The 17380-nt window shown below is 43.0% G+C and overlaps 1 protein-coding gene across 1 annotated transcript in view; it reads right to left on the bottom strand.

Moving 5' to 3' along the window:
- LOC142203811 (RUN and FYVE domain-containing protein 1-like) overlaps positions 1 to 16448 on the bottom strand; it is a 172743-nt gene extending 156295 nt beyond the window's left edge. Inside the window, exons 1-2 of the mRNA XM_075274873.1 lie at positions 16295 to 16448; positions 13093 to 13269 (exon numbers count right to left, since the gene is read on the bottom strand). Of these exons, the coding sequence (XP_075130974.1) occupies positions 13093 to 13249 (157 nt within the window). The 5' untranslated portion in view covers positions 13250 to 13269; positions 16295 to 16448. The remainder of the gene's footprint in view (positions 1 to 13092; positions 13270 to 16294) is intronic.
- Between the last annotated feature and the right edge of the window lie 932 nt (positions 16449 to 17380).

Here is a 17380-nt window from a genome sequence, read left to right as displayed (position 1 = left end):
ATTAGCCAGTGCTGATTGGCCAGAGTACGGAATTCGGCCAATCAGCGCTGGCTCTGCTGGAGGAGGCGGAGTCTAAGATCGCTCCACACCAGTCTCCATTCAGGTCCGACCTTAGACTCCGCCTCCTCCAGCAGAGCCAGCGCTGATTGGCCGAATTCCGTACTCTGGCCAATCAGCACTGGCTAATGCATTGTATTGGCTTGATGAAGCAGTGCTGAATGTGTGTGCTTAGCACACACATTCAGCTCTACTTCATCGGGCTAATAGAATGCATTAGCCAATCAGCGCTGGCCAATGCATTCTATTAGCGTGAACTGAGTTTGCACAGGGGTTCTAGTGCACCCTCGGCTCTGCTACATCAGATTGCTACATCTGATGTAGCAGTGCCGAGTGTGCATCAGATGTGTAGTTGAGCAAAACTGACTCAGCACTGCTAAGTCTGCATTCGCATAGGAATGCATTGGCCAGCCTTCGGCCAATCAGCGCTGGCTCTGCCGGAGGAGGCGGAGTCTAAGGTCGGACCTGAATGGAGACTGGTGTGGAGCGACCTTAGACTCCGCCTCCTCCAGCAGAGCCAGCGCTGATTGGCCGAATTCCGTACTCTGGCCAATCAGCACTGGCTAATGCATTGTATTGGCTTGATGAAGCAGTGCTGAATGTGTGTGCTTAGCACACACATTCAGCTCTACTTCATCGGGCTAATAGAATGCATTGGCCAGCGCTGATTGGCCGAATTCCGTACTCTGGCCAATCAGCACTGGCTAATGCATTGTATTGGCTTGATGAAGCAGTGCTGAATGTGTGTGCTTAGCACACACATTCAGCTCTACTTCATCGGGCTAATAGAATGCATTGGCCAATCAGCGCTGGCCAATGCATTCTATTAGCGTGAACTGAGTTTGCACAGGGGTTCTAGTGCACCCTCGGCTCTGCTACATCAGATTGCTACATCTGATGTAGCAGTGCCGAGTGTGCATCAGATGTGTAGTTGAGCAAAACTGACTCAGCACTGCTAAGTCTGCATTCGCATAGGAATGCATTGGCCAGCCTTCGGCCAATCAGCGCTGGCTCTGCCGGAGGAGGCGGAGTCTAAGGTCGGACCTGAATGGAGACTGGTGTGGAGCGACCTTAGACTCCGCCTCCTCCAGCAGAGCCAGCGCTGATTGGCCGAATTCCGTACTCTGGCCAATCAGCACTGGCTAATGCATTGTATTGGCTTGATGAAGCAGTGCTGAATGTGTGTGCTTAGCACACACATTCAGCTCTACTTCATCGGGCTAATAGAATGCATTGGCCAGCGCTGATTGGCCGAATTCCGTACTCTGGCCAATCAGCACTGGCTAATGCATTGTATTGGCTTGATGAAGCAGTGCTGAATGTGTGTGCTTAGCACACACATTCAGCTCTACTTCATCGGGCTAATAGAATGCATTGGCCAATCAGCGCTGGCCAATGCATTCTATTAGCGTGAACTGAGTTTGCACAGGGGTTCTAGTGCACCCTCGGCTCTGCTACATCAGATTGCTACATCTGATGTAGCAGTGCCGAGTGTGCATCAGATGTGTAGTTGAGCAAAACTGACTCAGCACTGCTAAGTCTGCATTCGCATAGGAATGCATTGGCCAGCCTTCGGCCAATCAGCGCTGGCTCTGCCGGAGGAGGCGGAGTCTAAGGTCGGACCTGAATGGAGACTGGTGTGGAGCTATCTTAGACTCCGCCTCCTCCAGCAGAGCCAGCGCTGATTGGTCGAGTTCCGTACTCTGGCCAATCAGCACTGGCCAATGCATTTCTATGGGGAAAAGTTAGCTTGCGAAAATCGCAAACTGACAGGGATTTCCATGAAATAAAGTGACTTTTATGCCCCCAGACATGCTTCCCCTGCTGTCCCAGTGTCATTCCAGGGTGTTGGTATCATTTCCTGGGGTGTCATAGTGGACTTGGTGACCCTCCAGACACGAATTTGGGTTTCCCCCTTAACGAGTTTATGTTCCCCATAGACTATAATGGGGTTCGAAACCCATTCGAACACTCGAACAGTGAGCGGCTGTTCGAATCGAATTTCGAACCTCGAACATTTTAGTGTTCGCTCATCTCTAAACATTAAGGTCAGTAACCATATATTACAAAACCCACTAGCTGCCAAAATTTATGTAAATAGCAATCCCTAGCATGGCTCTCGCCCAGCTTGAGATGTTAACTACGCTATCTGAATGGCAGGTCTAGTGAAGAGGTTAGGGGCTGGTGGGAAAGATGTTAACAAGATGGCTCTAATGCTATGAAAATCACAGCGATGATAGCGTACAAGAATGGTGGAGTGAGTCTGATATTACTCCACTCCTGGCAGTTACAACGTCTCAACGCGTTTCATTACCCTAATGTAACTCATCAGGAGACTATCTTTCCTCCCTGCCTGGACTACAGATAAAGTTTTCTCTACACCCTGATTACGGTGTGCGGTCAAAACCGCATTTCCCAGGACCCAGAAGGAAGGTCCCAGTACTCAAATGGAGGCCGACGCCGCGCTCGGCACACTCCGTTCCTATATAGATTCGGAGTGTAAAGAAACCCCACCCCCTCACCACACAGCCCAATCAGCTCGCGTCAGAATCACTGACGTAACATCGCATCATAGGAAAGGGCGTGTGAAAGGTGGGGATAGTCAAAGCGCCACTCAAGCACCATGGTGTGATCCCAAAAGAAAGAAAGGTAAGTATATGATAATTCCAATAAATGTTTATGGCTAAAGATCATGTCAACAGTGTGATACTGAACATAAATTAGGCTAACAGAAAGAGCCTTAAACTCATCACAACATGACATCGCTCCGTAACATACAACGATTAACCATTATATTACCGCAACCGCAGATGCAATGTCTAAACAAGATTAACCCCTACAGAGGTAAGTTGCCCTAATAATGGTGCCGGAGCCTACAGCATGTTTCCTCAGCCTAACATGTTATACCAACATGCTCCCCAACATAACATCACTCCGTAGCACATATAGATTAACCATTGTGTTACCGCAACCACAGACGCAATGTCTGAACAAGGTCAGCCCTTAACCACATGAGGACCGCCGTACGTAAATTTACGGCCTCATGTGCTGGTACCTAAAGACCGGACTATTGTCAAAATACGTCCGGCCTTTAGGTACCTTGTTGGCGGGGGGAGGGGTGCAGAGGGGGCAAGGGTTAGGTGTTACTAACACCTAACCCCTTCCTCCATAACGTCCAGTCGGAACTGAGTCCCTGAGAAAGGGATCCGCCGACAGGTTAACCCGATCGGCACCCCCCGCGGCGAGATCGGGGGGGTGCCGATGTCTGTAAAAGGTAGTCTGGGGTCTGGCCAGTGACCCCAGACTACCGGAGCCCCCACGTACCTGGTGATCCTGCCAGGCGGTGGAGGAAGTGAGCGATGTGTCTCACTTGATCTGCAGCTTACAGGACACGAGCAGGTTCATGTCCTGCTCGTGTCCTGCAAGCTACTATACAGAATCAGATGGTGCTTTCATCAAAGCATCAACTGATTCAAGTGTCCTAAATGGACACATGAAAAAGTAAAAAAAAAAAAGTGAAAAAATAAAATAAAGTGTATAAAAAAAAGTAATAAAGTTATAAAGCCCCCAAATCTCTTTTTTTTCTATAGAGAATGAATTATATAAAAAAAACTTTAAAAATTAATAAAAACAATGCATATTTGGTATCGCCGCGTCCGTAACAATCTGTACAATAAAAGTGTAATAATATTTAATGTACACGGTGAACGTCGGAAAAAAAAACGGAAAAAACTCGCCGGAAGTAATGATTTTTCACCATCTCATCTTACAAAATATGCTATAAAAAGTGATCAAAAAGTCATATGCACCCCACAACAGTGCCAATAAAAAAGCACACATTGTCCCGCAAAAAATAAGCCCTCAACCAACACTGTCAACCGAAAAATAAAAATGTTACGCCTCTCAGAAGATGGCGATGCAAAAAACATTGATTTATATCCTCAAATGTGTTTTTGTTCTGCAGAATTAGTATCGCATAAAAAAATAACATAAATGAGGTATCGCCGTAACCGTACCGACCCGCAGAATAAAGGGAACATGTTACTGCTGCATGGCGAAAAATTAAAAAGGTAAAACTCAATACCGGAATTGATTTTTTTTTTTCTAAATCCAGCAAGAAAGAGTTAATAAAATGTATTCAGTATGTTGTAGGCACCCAAAGATGGCGTCATTACAAAATGCATCTTATCCCGCAAACAACAAGCCCTTATATGGCCACGTCACCAGAAAAATAAAGAATTTATAGCCTCTACCAACATCAAGACAAAAAAACACCAAAATCGCCAAATCATTAGAACACAACTGGCTGCGGCAGGAAGGAAATATATAAGCGGTGCGAGCATATATCAGGGGACACCCCATATTTACAGCTTATGAGCGAAAAGACACCAGTAGTGACCCCCAGAGTGACTCCCCCAATCATAGGAGCTACTGGGACATAGTAGGGAATTTGGTATTTGCAATGTCCTCCGCACAGCTTATATATTCCCTCTTCGCCATCCGCTGTGCAGTCACGTCTGGGATACTAATACTCACTACACCCCCTGAGAAATTCTTTGAGGGGTGCAGTTTTCAAATGGGGTCACTCCTTTGGGGAATCCACTTTTCTGGTACCTTTACAGGCTCTACAAACATGACATTGTGTCCAGATACCAAACATCAAAATCTGTGCTCCAAAAGCCTCATCGCGCTCCTTCCCTTCTGCGCCCTGCTGTGCGCCCAAACTGCAGTTTATGCCACATGTATGACACTGGTGTACCCAGGATAACGGACGTAATGTCATATGTGGGTATAAACTGATATTAGGCACAGCCGGACACAGAAGGGAAGAAGGGTTATTGGGTTTTTGGAGCGCAGACGGTTTGGTTTTTGGATGCCATGACACTTTTGCAGAGCTGAAACACCAGTAAAGTGGAATCCCCTGATATGTGACCTTATTTTGGAAACTACACCCCTGAAGGATTTATCCAGGGCTACAGAGAGCATTTTTAACCCCCAAGTGTTGCTATAACTTATTATCCATAAATGAATACGAAGCTGATTGTGAGAGGTGAAAATGACCATTTTTCCAGGAATACGTCATTTCAGTGCGTAATATGTTGTGCCCGCCTTGTATCAGAGATGAACGCTCTAAAAGCTGTTGTGCCCGGGATACCCCCTACCAGTTTTTGGAGTGTCTCTGCTGACATAAATCGGGCACAACATATTGGCACTGAAATGGCGAATCTCTGGAAAATTTTCATTTTTAACTTCTCATTATCAGTTGCGATTTCATTTCTGGAAACTAAATAAATGCAACACTCAAAGGTTAAAAATGCTCCCTACACCACTTGATAAATCCCATGAGTGGGGTAGTGTCCAAAATAGGGTGACATGTCTGCGGATTCCACTTTATTGGCAATTCAGGGGCTTTACAAAAGTGACGTCCAAAAAACAAACTGTGCTCTAAAAACCAAAATAGCGCTCCTTCCTTCTGTGCCCAAACAGCCATTTTTACCCACATATGGCATTAAGTCTGTTATTTGGGGTACACCAGTGTCATACATGTGGGCATACACCGCCATTTGGGTACACAGTAGGGCGTGAAGGAGCGATATGTGCTTTTGGAGTGCAGATTTATATTCTTTGTTTTTGGACACCACATCACATTTGCAGAGACCCTAAAATTGTCCCTACAAAATAGGGTCACTTCTTGGTGAATTCCAGTTTACTGTCACCTGTGTAGTTTCTAAAATGGGGTCACTTTTGAGGGGTTTCCATTGTATTGGTACTTTAGGGGCTCAGCTAATGCGACATGGCACCAGAAAACTATTCCAGCAACATCTGCTTTCCAAAAGCCAAATAGCGCTCTTTCCATTCTGAGCCCCACTATGTACCCATACAGCAGATTATGGCCACATATGGGGTATTGCCGTGTTAAGAAGAAATTGTGTAACAAACTGTGGGGGGCTTTTAATTCTTTAAGTACTTGCAAAATTAAAAATATGGCGCTAAGTGGACGATTAATTTGAAAAAAAGTAATTTTTAATTTTTATGTCCCATTGTTAATAAAATCTGTGAATCAGCTGTGAGGCCAAAATGCTCACCAAACCCCTAGATAAATTCTATGAGGGGTGTAGTTTCCAAAATGGGGTCACTTTTAGGGGGTTTCCACTGTATTGGTACTTTAGAGGCTCTACAAATGCGACATGGCACCTGAAAAATATTCCAGCAAAATCTGCCCTTCAAAAGCCAAATAGCGCTGTTTCCATTCTGCACCCCGCGATGTTCCCATACAGCAGATTATGGCCACATATGGGGCATTTCTGTGTTCAGGAGAAATTCTGTAACAAACTGTGGGGGGCTTTTTCTCCTTTATCCTCTTGTGAAAATGAAAAATTTGGGGCTAAATTGACAGTATGTTGGAAAAAAAAAGTAAAATTTCATTTTCATGCCCCAATGTTAATAAAATCTGTGAAACAGCTGTAGGGTCAAAATGCTCACTATACCCTTTGATATGTTCTGTGGGGGGTGCAGTTTCCAAAATGGGGTCACTTTTGGGGGGTTTCCACTGTATTGGTTCTCTAGGGGCTCTGCTAATGCGACATGGCACCTAAAAATTATTCCAGCAAAATCTGCCATCCAAAAGCCAAATAGCGCTCTTTCCATTCTGAGCCCCGCCATGTACCCATACAGCACACTATGGCCACATATGAGGTATTGCCGTGTTCAGGAGAAATTGTTTAACAAACTGTGGGGGGCTTTTACTCCTTTAACCCCTTTTGAAAATGAAAACCTTGGGGATAAAGTGACATTTTAGTAATTTTTCATTTACACATCCCAATGTTAGTAAAATCTGTGAAACAACTGTAGGGTCTAAATGTTGACTATACCCCTTGATGAATTCTGTGAGGGGTGTAGATTCTAAAATGGGGTCACTTTTGGGGGTTTCCATTGTTTTGGTACTCTAAGGGCACTGCAAATGAGACATGGCGCCTGAAAATTATTCCAGTAAAATCTGCTGTTCACACACCCAGTGTCGCTCCTTCCCTTCCATGCACTGCCGTGTGCCCAAAAATCAGTTTACACCCACATGTGGGGTATTTCTGTGTACGGGAGAAATTGCATAACAAAATCTGAGATGCATTTTCTCCCTTAACCCTTTGTGAATGTGTTAATTTTAGGCCTAAATGAATGTATTAGTGAAAAAAAATGAAATGTCTAATTTTCACCGCCATATTATTCTTATTCTTATGAAATGCGTAAAGAGTTAACAAACATCCCAAATGCTGTTTTGACTAATTTGAGGGGTGTAGTTTTGAAAATGGGGTGATTTATGGGGGTTTCTATTATACATGCCTTTATAATTCCTTTCAGAACTGAAGTGGTCCCTAAAAAATTAGTTTGGGGAATTTTCTTGTAAATCTGGAAAATCGCTGTTACACTTGTAAGCCTTGTAACAGCCTAAATAAATTAAAAGACAATCAAAAGATGATGCCGATATAAAGCAGAGATATGGTAGATAATATTTATTCATGTATTTGGATAGTATGACTATCTGCCTGAAAAGTAGAGAATTTCACATTTTGAAAATTGCAATTTTTTCCAAATTTCCATCAAATTTCCTAGTTTTTTTTATAAATAAATACAAAAATATTGATTAGTGTTTACCACTAACATGAAGTACAATGTGTTACGAGAAAATAATCCCAAAATCACTTGTGTAAGTTAAAGCGACTCAAAGTTATTGCTATTTAAAGTGACACTCAGTCACTGTCAGTTTTGAAAAAAGAGGCCTGGTCTTTAACGCACTTCTGGGCCTGGTCCTTAACCGGTTAAAGAGGTGAGTTACCCTCAAATTGGTACCGGAGCCGCCAGCATATTTTCTGAGCCTCACATGGTACACAACAAGCTCCCCAAATCCCACATTATGTGGTTATAATTCCCACTCCCTCTAAGGTGACCAATTGATGGAGTATATAATATGGTAGCATGTTTCTGATTATAGTGATATGCTGATGTCGAAAACATATCAAATGCTGTAGTTATATGTATCGTTAATAAACAAAATATTACTATGTAACATGACCTTTTAAGGGAACCAAAAAACATTTTTATTTTAAATAAACGGTAAGTATGAAATTCCATCGTTCAGACCTCTAGGCTTGACTGATGCGAATTTAAATATCCAAAAAGCCTCACGGCGTAGAATCTGTGCATCCCAATCACCTCCCCTCACTGACTTGGGTACCCTTTCAATAATCTGAAATTTAAGGGCAAAGGGGTCCCCCCCATGACATTCCCAGATATGTTTGGCTACGGGCGTATCAGCCCGTCTCACTACATCGCCAACATGGTCCATCACTCTACGTCTCAACTGCCTCCGAGTTTTGCCCACATAATTTTGTGGGCAGGGGCAGGTGATCACATAAATAACCCCTTCGGTTTTGCAGTTGGCGAAATCTCTGATACAAAAAGTGTGGCCAGTGGCGCAAGCCCGGACTTCGGTGCCACGCTGTATATAGGCAAAAGCCCGACAGGATCCACACTTAAAAGTTCCAACCATCTGGGATCTATTCAGCCAAGTTCCCTCATTTTGTGGGGGTGATAGGTGGCTATGAGTTATTATATCAGCCAAATTTTTCCCTCTACGGAAAGTGATGGAGGGATTTTCAGGGATGACAGAACGTAGATCCGGGTCCTGTTTGAGTATACTCCAATGCGTCCTCATGAGGTTAGTGACCTCTCTGGCGCAATCATCAAACGGCCCGATCATACGAATAAGTCTTTCATCATCTCTCCTATTTCTAGGGACCAGCAAAGATTCTCTCGGGGTTCTTCTAGCTGATTCCCTTGCTGCCCTCAATAGTGCTCTGGGATAACCACGAGAGGCAAAACGTTCTGTAAGAGCCCTACTCTCGGTGTCATAATCCTCAATATTGGAACAGTTCCTCCGCAAGCGAAGGAACTGTCCCTTGGGGATACCCCGTTTTAGGGACAGCGGATGGTGGCTGCCCCATTCAAGGAGAGAATTGGTCGCCACTGGCTTCCTGAATAAGGTTGATGTAAAACTACCATCAGCTTCCATGCACAACTGTACATCCAGGAACGGTAAGATATTGGGATGAAAGTAGGACGTGAACCTAAGGTTGAGTTCATTCACATTGAGAGCCTCCACAAACTGGTCAAACTCAGCTGACGTGCCGGACCACACCAAGAATATGTCATCAATGTACCTGAGCCACAGCACAATGTGCCGGGCCCAGGTCTCTGCGTGTTGTCCGAACACGACAACCTCTTCCCAGTGTCCTAAATAGATATTGGCGTAAGTAGGATAGTTATTAAATGTAGTTAAACGTGAGTGGTAAACTATATATATAATAATATATATACTCAATGCTATACTCAAGTACTCAATGCTCACATACTTTTAGCTTAATTGTGTGTTTGCCTTATTGCACTTTGCACTATATATACTATAGGATACATTTGGCTCCTTCTGGTAGCATATGTATAATCTGGCCTTATGCTTTAGCTTACCTTGCTGGTCCATGTGGAAATATATATATATATATATATATATATATATATATATATATATATATATATATATATTCTGTTTACCACTCACGTTTAACTACATTTAATAACTATCCTGGGCAGTATTGGACTCTTTGCTGTGCTCTTTTTTTGTACATTTATCTGTGTGTTACTCGCATCATCTATTTTGTATAACTTTTTAATGTGATACTATTAAAGTTTGTATATTCTTATTACGAGTTTTGGTCTATTTTTGACCTCACTATTTTGAGTTTCTGTATACCTATTTCTTTGTTTTGTCTAACAGCTTTCTTATGTCTGATGTCTTTGCGCGACTGGGTAGAAAAAACCCCCCACTAATTGTAACAAAAATGTCTACATGCTAAATATATATTTTTTTTTATAGTTAATCCTACTAATATCCTACTAATATTAATCCTACTAATAAAGTTTGGATGTTTGTTACTCAATCACGCAAAAACGGCTGAACGGATTTGGATGCAATTTGGCACATAGTTTGCAAATTCGATTAACACATAGGCTACTTTTTATCCCGGTAAATGACATGGCTTCACAACTGATATGAATTTACTGTATGTTCATATACTATATTAAACTGCTCTTGGCAGCAGCATTATCTCAGCTAATTGCAGATTGCTGTTAAAGCCAGTTATGTTATCTCTCTATGTAAACACACAGATAACACTATAACATTGTGTACAAGCATTTGCATATTACCTAATCTGCTCCAGTGCTGAGACACTGAGATGGAAAACCCCTTTAATTCAAATTGGCAGTTTGCCAATTTTAAACATGTCGGGAAAAAGAAAATCTAATTTGTCGCAAAATTCTAAAACAACAAGAGCTATGAAGGTAGCCAGAAGTCAACAGAATTCTCCTCAAGTGGAGCTGAGGAGGATTGAGCAAGCTAGGTGTCAAGTGGTTCTTACAGCAGCCAAAATACCGAAGCAGGTGGATCCTCGATGCCAACAACACGTTCATTATATGGCGTCTCAGCAGTGGTGTAACTAGGAATGGCGGTCCCCTGTGGCAAACTTTTGACCCCCCCCCCCCCCAAACCGACGTCGAAGACCCCGACCGACCCCCTCCTCCGCACTGTATTATGTTCCTTAGTAAGCCCTGCACACAGTATTATCCCCCATAGTGGCCTCTGCACACAGTATTATCCCCCATAGTGGCCCCTGCACACAGTATTATCCCTCATAGTGGCCCCTGCACACAGTATTATAGCCCAGAGTGGACACCCATAAACAATTATTATACTCTGGGGTCTTTTCAGACCCCAGAGTATAATAATCTGAGACCGGGGGGGAATAAAAACATAAAAAAAATTAGTTTCTTACCTGTCCCGGCTCCTAGGCTGTCTTCTCCGCTGGCGTCCTTATAAAATGACGTCAGACGTCACTGACCCGGGACGCAGGCCGGGTTCACGTGACGTCAGAGACGTCAGAAAGGAGGCCTGGCAGGATCATGGAGAGGTAAGTAACACTGTTTACATTCCCTTACCTCTCCCGATCCGCCGATCATTATACTTGAGTATAATGATAGTGTCTGTGGGGCCCGCAGTGTCAATTACTGATCCCGGCCCAGCCAGGATCGGCAAGTGAATAGGGCCCATAACGGCCTATTTAAAAAAAAAAAAAAAAAAAACGGTAGAGGCTGTCACAGGAACTGCTGAGATGGCGGAACAATCACAGGCACGGCGCAAGGAACAAGTTCAGCAGCAGGACAGCTTGAAAGTTGCCGAAATGCCGAAGCAGGCAGATCATCGATGGCAGCAATTTGCTGAATATAGACGGATCATCGACGCAAACAACACGCAGACGAAGTCGCGGGCAGTGGCTAGTGTTTATACTATTATAGTCTATGGGGTCTGTGTGCTTATACAGCACAGCACTTGCAATTGTGTTTGTATTCCTTTTGTGGGGGTCCCCATGCGGAGTCCTCTGGACAGAATACAAAAGCAGATGTGAACCAACCCTAAGGGAAGCTTTTAGGACTTTTATCATCACTTTTATCTACAAAATGTAACTCTTTATAGTGATGATAGTAAAATGAAAGAGACTTTCCATTTACTTTGTGCTAGCAGAGCTCAATCCCCTGCCAGCTCCCACCATCACCTACTTCCTGGAATTTTGCTCTGTCTCAGCAGAGAGTCTAGCTAGAGATAACATAAGCAGTTTACTAGTGGGTAATTTACACATGGACCAGGGGTCCAGAAAATAAGCCATGCTGAATATACAACCTAATTTTTTTTTGTTGAAAAACTATATAAATGTGTAGCCCCTGTGATGAGAAAAACAAGGAAAGCAAATTTTAATATCTTTACGTGCAATAGTACATATAAAAACAATTCTATTTTATTAAAATAAGCAAAATTTTAAAAAAAAAAAATCACACTTTATACCATTCATCTACTTCTAGCAAAAAAAAAAAAAAAAAGTTCAACTTATCACACAAAAACTAATTATTTCAAGCCTTATTTGTCCTGGAAAAAAACATGGTGAAAATTGTTGGGATATGCAAAGTCATTAAAAAAGATATTGCTGTGTAAAGCAATGCATACCAAAGTGCTAAATCTGACCTGAGCATTGGGGCATCAATGATGCTTGGTCCTGAAAGGGTTAAGATTCTGTTTTTTAAATAAATAAATAAATAAATAAATATATAATTTAAAAAAAAAAAAAAAAGAACCTGGTCTGGTGGACCTCACCAATTCATACTGATGTCTTCTAGGGCTTCTGTCAACGTTCCAGTTTTGCAATAAAAGGTGGAGTAAGGTTTAAGGTCCCCGTGCAGCAAATTGTTGCAAAAAAACAATGCGGAAAAGACTGCAGTGGGAATGAATCACGTCTTTTCCTGAAGCTTTTTTTTTTTTGGCAGAAAATCTACCGGATTTTCCTCATTTCTGCCCCTATTATACCTATATTGAAAATGCCAGCGTTTCCGTATGCATAATTAACATGCTGTGATTTAGAAAAACTACAATGTTTTTGAAATCACAGCATTTCCACAGCAGATTTTTTTCAGTAATATGTGAAAGGGATTAGCCACAATCGTATCCATTTTGCATGTACTGTAAAACACAGTGTTTTTTGTTGTGGTGTTTCAGTCTCTGACAAAACACTACATTTTTGCCACTTGGGGCCCTGGCCTAAGGCGCACGACTGTTGGCTAGGTCAGTGTGCTATCCATGTTTTTCCCATTCATTATTGTTGTCCCACGCACATTACCATTTATTACATGAATCAGTGTGCAAACTGACTGTCCAGGCCACAAAATTCAGGACCGGTCCTATTCTTGTCCGATTTTGTGGCCTTGCTTCCTCGACCCACATTCATTGAATGAACGGGGCTGCCAAAGCATAGCCGGTGCTGATCAATCATGGCCAGCAGCGCGCACACACGTTTGTGTGCAACGCGCCTAAATGTGGATAGATCAGAGCCCTTAGTGCACGTGTAAACAGAGACTAAGGCACGTTAGAAAAGAAATTACCTTTTAAACCATGTTTCAAGCAGTGTTCCAGTACAAAGAAAAACTGTTGTAGTGGAGGGAAATCAGAATCCAGGCTTCTGTCCAGATTTAGAGCTGACTGGATCAATACCTTTATAGTGATCTTCATCATATTCATTAAGTTAGTGCGTTCATCCATCCTGATTCTTGTATGCAAGACTGAAAGATACAAAAGAAATCATTTACATCTACTGCTTCTATCACATTAACTAAAGACTTCCTTTAATTGATAATACAAAAGGAAGCAATCGGTGGCATAGCTAGCAGTGTTAGAGGGGGCGGGTGCAACAATACCAAATATGCATTGTTTTTATTAATTTTTAGCTTTTTTTATACAATTCATTTTCTATAGAAAAAAGGGAATTTAGGGGGCTTTATACTTTATTCATTTTTCTCATACACTTTATTTTTCACTTTTTTTTTTATTTTACCTTTTTATGTGTCCCTTTAGGACACTTGAATTAGTGATGATTTGATAAAAGCATCACTAATTCTGTATTAGATGCTGCAGGACACAGTGTCTTGCATCATGTAGAGGCTGCCTATGGCTGACTTCCTTATTAACTGGCAGACTCAACCAGGTATCGGGGGTCCGTAGCAGCCTGGGGTCACTGGACAGACCCAGATCTTGTTTGATCATGGAATTCAAGGGGTTAACCCCCTCCCATGGAGCCCCCTCCAATGGGGGATTATGGAGTAGGTCTTAGGTGTCAGATACAGTTAAGATTTGCTCCAATTACGTCTGCACTGACGTAATTTTACTATAGGGCAGTCAGGAAGGACCTGTCAGTGCCGATGCAATTTTACCATGGGCCGGTCGTTAAGGGGTTAAAATTTTCTAGATCTTGCATAGCTGCTTGGTCAATATTCATTCTTGTATGAAGATTCTCTGGATCCCCATTCAAATAACAGGGACAGCTTAAATGGCAAAGCATCACTTGTTGAAGTTTCCGGATGTGTACAGTTGCTCAATTACTCATGGTACTGTGTCTGTAACAGCTATTGAAAGCCCTAATGTTTTCATAATTTGATGAATCGAAGAGAATGGTGCTTTGATCATAGTCGTTACAGCCAAGTGGATTTTCTGAATCTTCTCCTGTGGATTCCGAACCCCAGAAACAATTTTGGCATGGTTGGACGGGTGTGGGATTTCTGTCAGTTTATTTGGAAGTTAAAACTCTGTAGGAGAGATTACTATCTGAAGGTTATCCTGAAAAATAGGAATCAAAGTGGCTATTAGCCCATCACCTAAGTAAAAGCTCAATAGATAAAAGCTGTAATGCTACTACTACCACTGCCACCTTGGTGGAAAGGTCAGACCGAAGAAAAGAGTCTTGATGGATTTGTATGCGTACATAGGCATGTTTTAAATCTATGAATGCCATTACCTGATTTTTCTGAAAAGCTGCCGTGACTTTTCTTATAGTCTCCATTCTGAATGGATTTTCTTTCTGAACCGACTGAATAATCTGAGTTCTATAGTGAGTCTCTAAATACCTCCTGATTTTGCTAATCAGGAAGAGTCTTGAATAGACATAAAACTCTTCTTCTTGTTATGGCACTTCTTCTACAGATCCTTTGGTCAAGAACTCCTTGACTAGAAAAAATATAAATGGATTCCCGTCAAATGCTCAGCAGAAATCAATCTCTTGGCTTGTGATGGAACTCTATAACATAACCTTTTTTTTTATCACGCTTAGAACCCTCTTGTCAGTAGTAATTTTAGACCAAGCTAGGGCTAGCCCAAAATCGAAGATCAAAACTTCTGGAAAGACCAGTCACGATCCGACCTTATTCCATTCCCTCTTCAGGTGGAAAAAATCCTGTCTTTTTTGATAATGAAAATGAGATCTGAATTTCCTATTACGTTGGGGAAACAAAAATTACCTCCCTTTTTTATTGGTTTCCAGAATGTGATCTAACTTTTCTACAAAAAGTCTTACAGGCTCAAAAAGTATGGAATATAAATACTTTTGGAATTTGCACACTGATTTATATACCCACACGCATATACACATCCCCACAATCACACACGTGTGTATACAGTGGGGCAAAAAAGTCAGTCACCAATAGTGCAAGTTCCACCACTTAAAAAGATGAGAGGCGTCTGTAATTTACATCATAGGTAGACCTCAACTATGAGAGACAAAATGAGAAAACAAATCCAGAAAATCACATTGTCTGATTTTGTAAGAATTTATTTGCAAATTATGGTGGAAAATAAGTATTTGGTCACCTACAAACAATCAAGATTTCTGGCTCTCACAGACCTGTAAGGGGGCGTTCACACTACCGTCGGTGTCCGACATGTAGTGTCCGCTCCTAGTGTCCGCTCAAAATCTGTCACGGACACTAGGAGCGGACACTAGCTGTGTCCGTGACACCTGTCATTTATTTAAATGGACACCGGGTGCGTTCTTTTGCACTCCGTGCCCTTCCTTCACTGTCCGCATGTAAAGATGTCCGACTTTTCAAGCGGACAGAAAACCCCTACATGTCGGGTTTTTCTGTCCGCTTGAAAAGTCGGACATCTTTACATACGGACAGTGAAGGAAGGGCACGGAGTGCAAAAGAACGCACCCGGTGTCCATTTAAATAAATGACAGGTGTCACGGACACAGCTAGTGTCCGCTCCTAATGTCCGTGCCAGATTTTGAGCGGACACTACCTGTCGGACACAGCCGGTAGTGTGAACGCCCCCTTACGCTAATGGGGCCACTACACAAACAAAAAAATAAAATATACCTGTGAGAAGCTGGGTCCTTCTACTAGTATACATGTGTGTGTGTTTGTATATGTCTGTGTCTGGTTGATTATATGTGTGTCTCTCAGCAAGGGAGCCAGACAACATTTCCCATCATGTAAATGTCAGTAAGCTAATAACTAGTTGTGTAACATCTGCCTTCAGAGTATATTATATCACACAGCAAGCCCCCGGGGCCAGGATCACCCAATTTGGGACCTTGCATAATCTACATGCTAAAGACATCACGTGACACCTCAGTGACACATCATCATTTACTTTACAGATGTGACAGGGACAAATCAGCAGGAATTGAAAAGAACTATAAGTCCAGCTGTGCGAGGACAGTGTATCTGAGCCATTGTACTGACAGGTACAGGCAGATGATATAAGCATTTCTGACGCCAACTACAGACAATACCGCTACTCACACCCACTGACCTCTAGTGACGCGCAAAACTTATACAAGTGCAGAACGGAGCACTCAGCTGTTAGCCGCCATCACAGGAAAACAAGGAAGCAGCACCGCCCAGTCACAGCTACGGATCTCTGCGAGGGACATTTCTTGTTGCTAGTGGCCTAAAGGAAGTGCAATGATGTCACGGTCATATGATTAGTCAAATGCATGGGAGGAGCGGAGCTGGAAATCACCTCTCGTCTTGTACTAAGCTGGTGTACTTCACTGAGGTACACGGCAAACTAGGCCCGTTTTAACACAATAAAAAGGACACGGCATTCTCATTTCTACCACTTAAAGAGGGCCTTTCACCATTTTGCCCTTAGGCAGTTCTATATACTGCCGGAAAGCTGACAGTGCGCTGAGTTCAGCGCACTGTCGGCTTTCCCGATCTGGGCCCAGTGTGAAGAGCTTACGGTCCGGTACCGTAGCTCTTCTATGGTCAGAAGGGCGTTTCTGACACTCAGTCAGAGACGTCCTTCTTCACAGCACAGACAATCGCGCTGTGCTGTGAGAGCCGGGAGGAACGCCCCGCTCACACAGCACAGCGCGATTGTCTGTGCTGTGAAGAAGGACGTTTCTGACTGAGTGTCAGAAACGCCCTTCTGACCATAGAAGAGCTACGGTACCGGACCGTAAGCTCTTCACACTGGGCCCAGATCGGGAAAGCCGACAGTGCGCTGAACTCAGCGCACTGTCAGCTTTCCGGCAGTATATAGAACTGCCTATGGGCAAAATGGTGAAAGGTCCTCTTTAAACATACATCTTCAATATTATCACTTTTTTTTTTGTTAAGCTGTGAGACTCCACGGACTGTTATACCCCAAATCAGCCACCGCACCCCACCCCCCATACTCTCCCCGTGGACTCCAACTACACCACCACCACCACTTTACTAGCTTTGGCAATGCCAAATATCTATTCGGACGTGCCAATAAAGCCGATTTGATTTGATTTGTCCCAAACCCTGCTAATGACTTTGACTTTCCATCCATATGATTCCCTTATTTATGTAAAACTAGCATCTGCCTAGAACTTCGTCCACGGGTTGTTTGTTGGCGCCGACCCGT

The sequence above is a fragment of the Leptodactylus fuscus genome, chromosome 5, assembly GCF_031893055.1.
Source record: "Leptodactylus fuscus isolate aLepFus1 chromosome 5, aLepFus1.hap2, whole genome shotgun sequence".
In the NCBI taxonomy this organism is placed as follows: Eukaryota; Metazoa; Chordata; class Amphibia; order Anura; family Leptodactylidae; genus Leptodactylus; species Leptodactylus fuscus.
The sequence above is the reverse complement of the archived record's forward strand: the minus strand, read 5'-3'. Positions and strand labels throughout refer to the sequence as shown.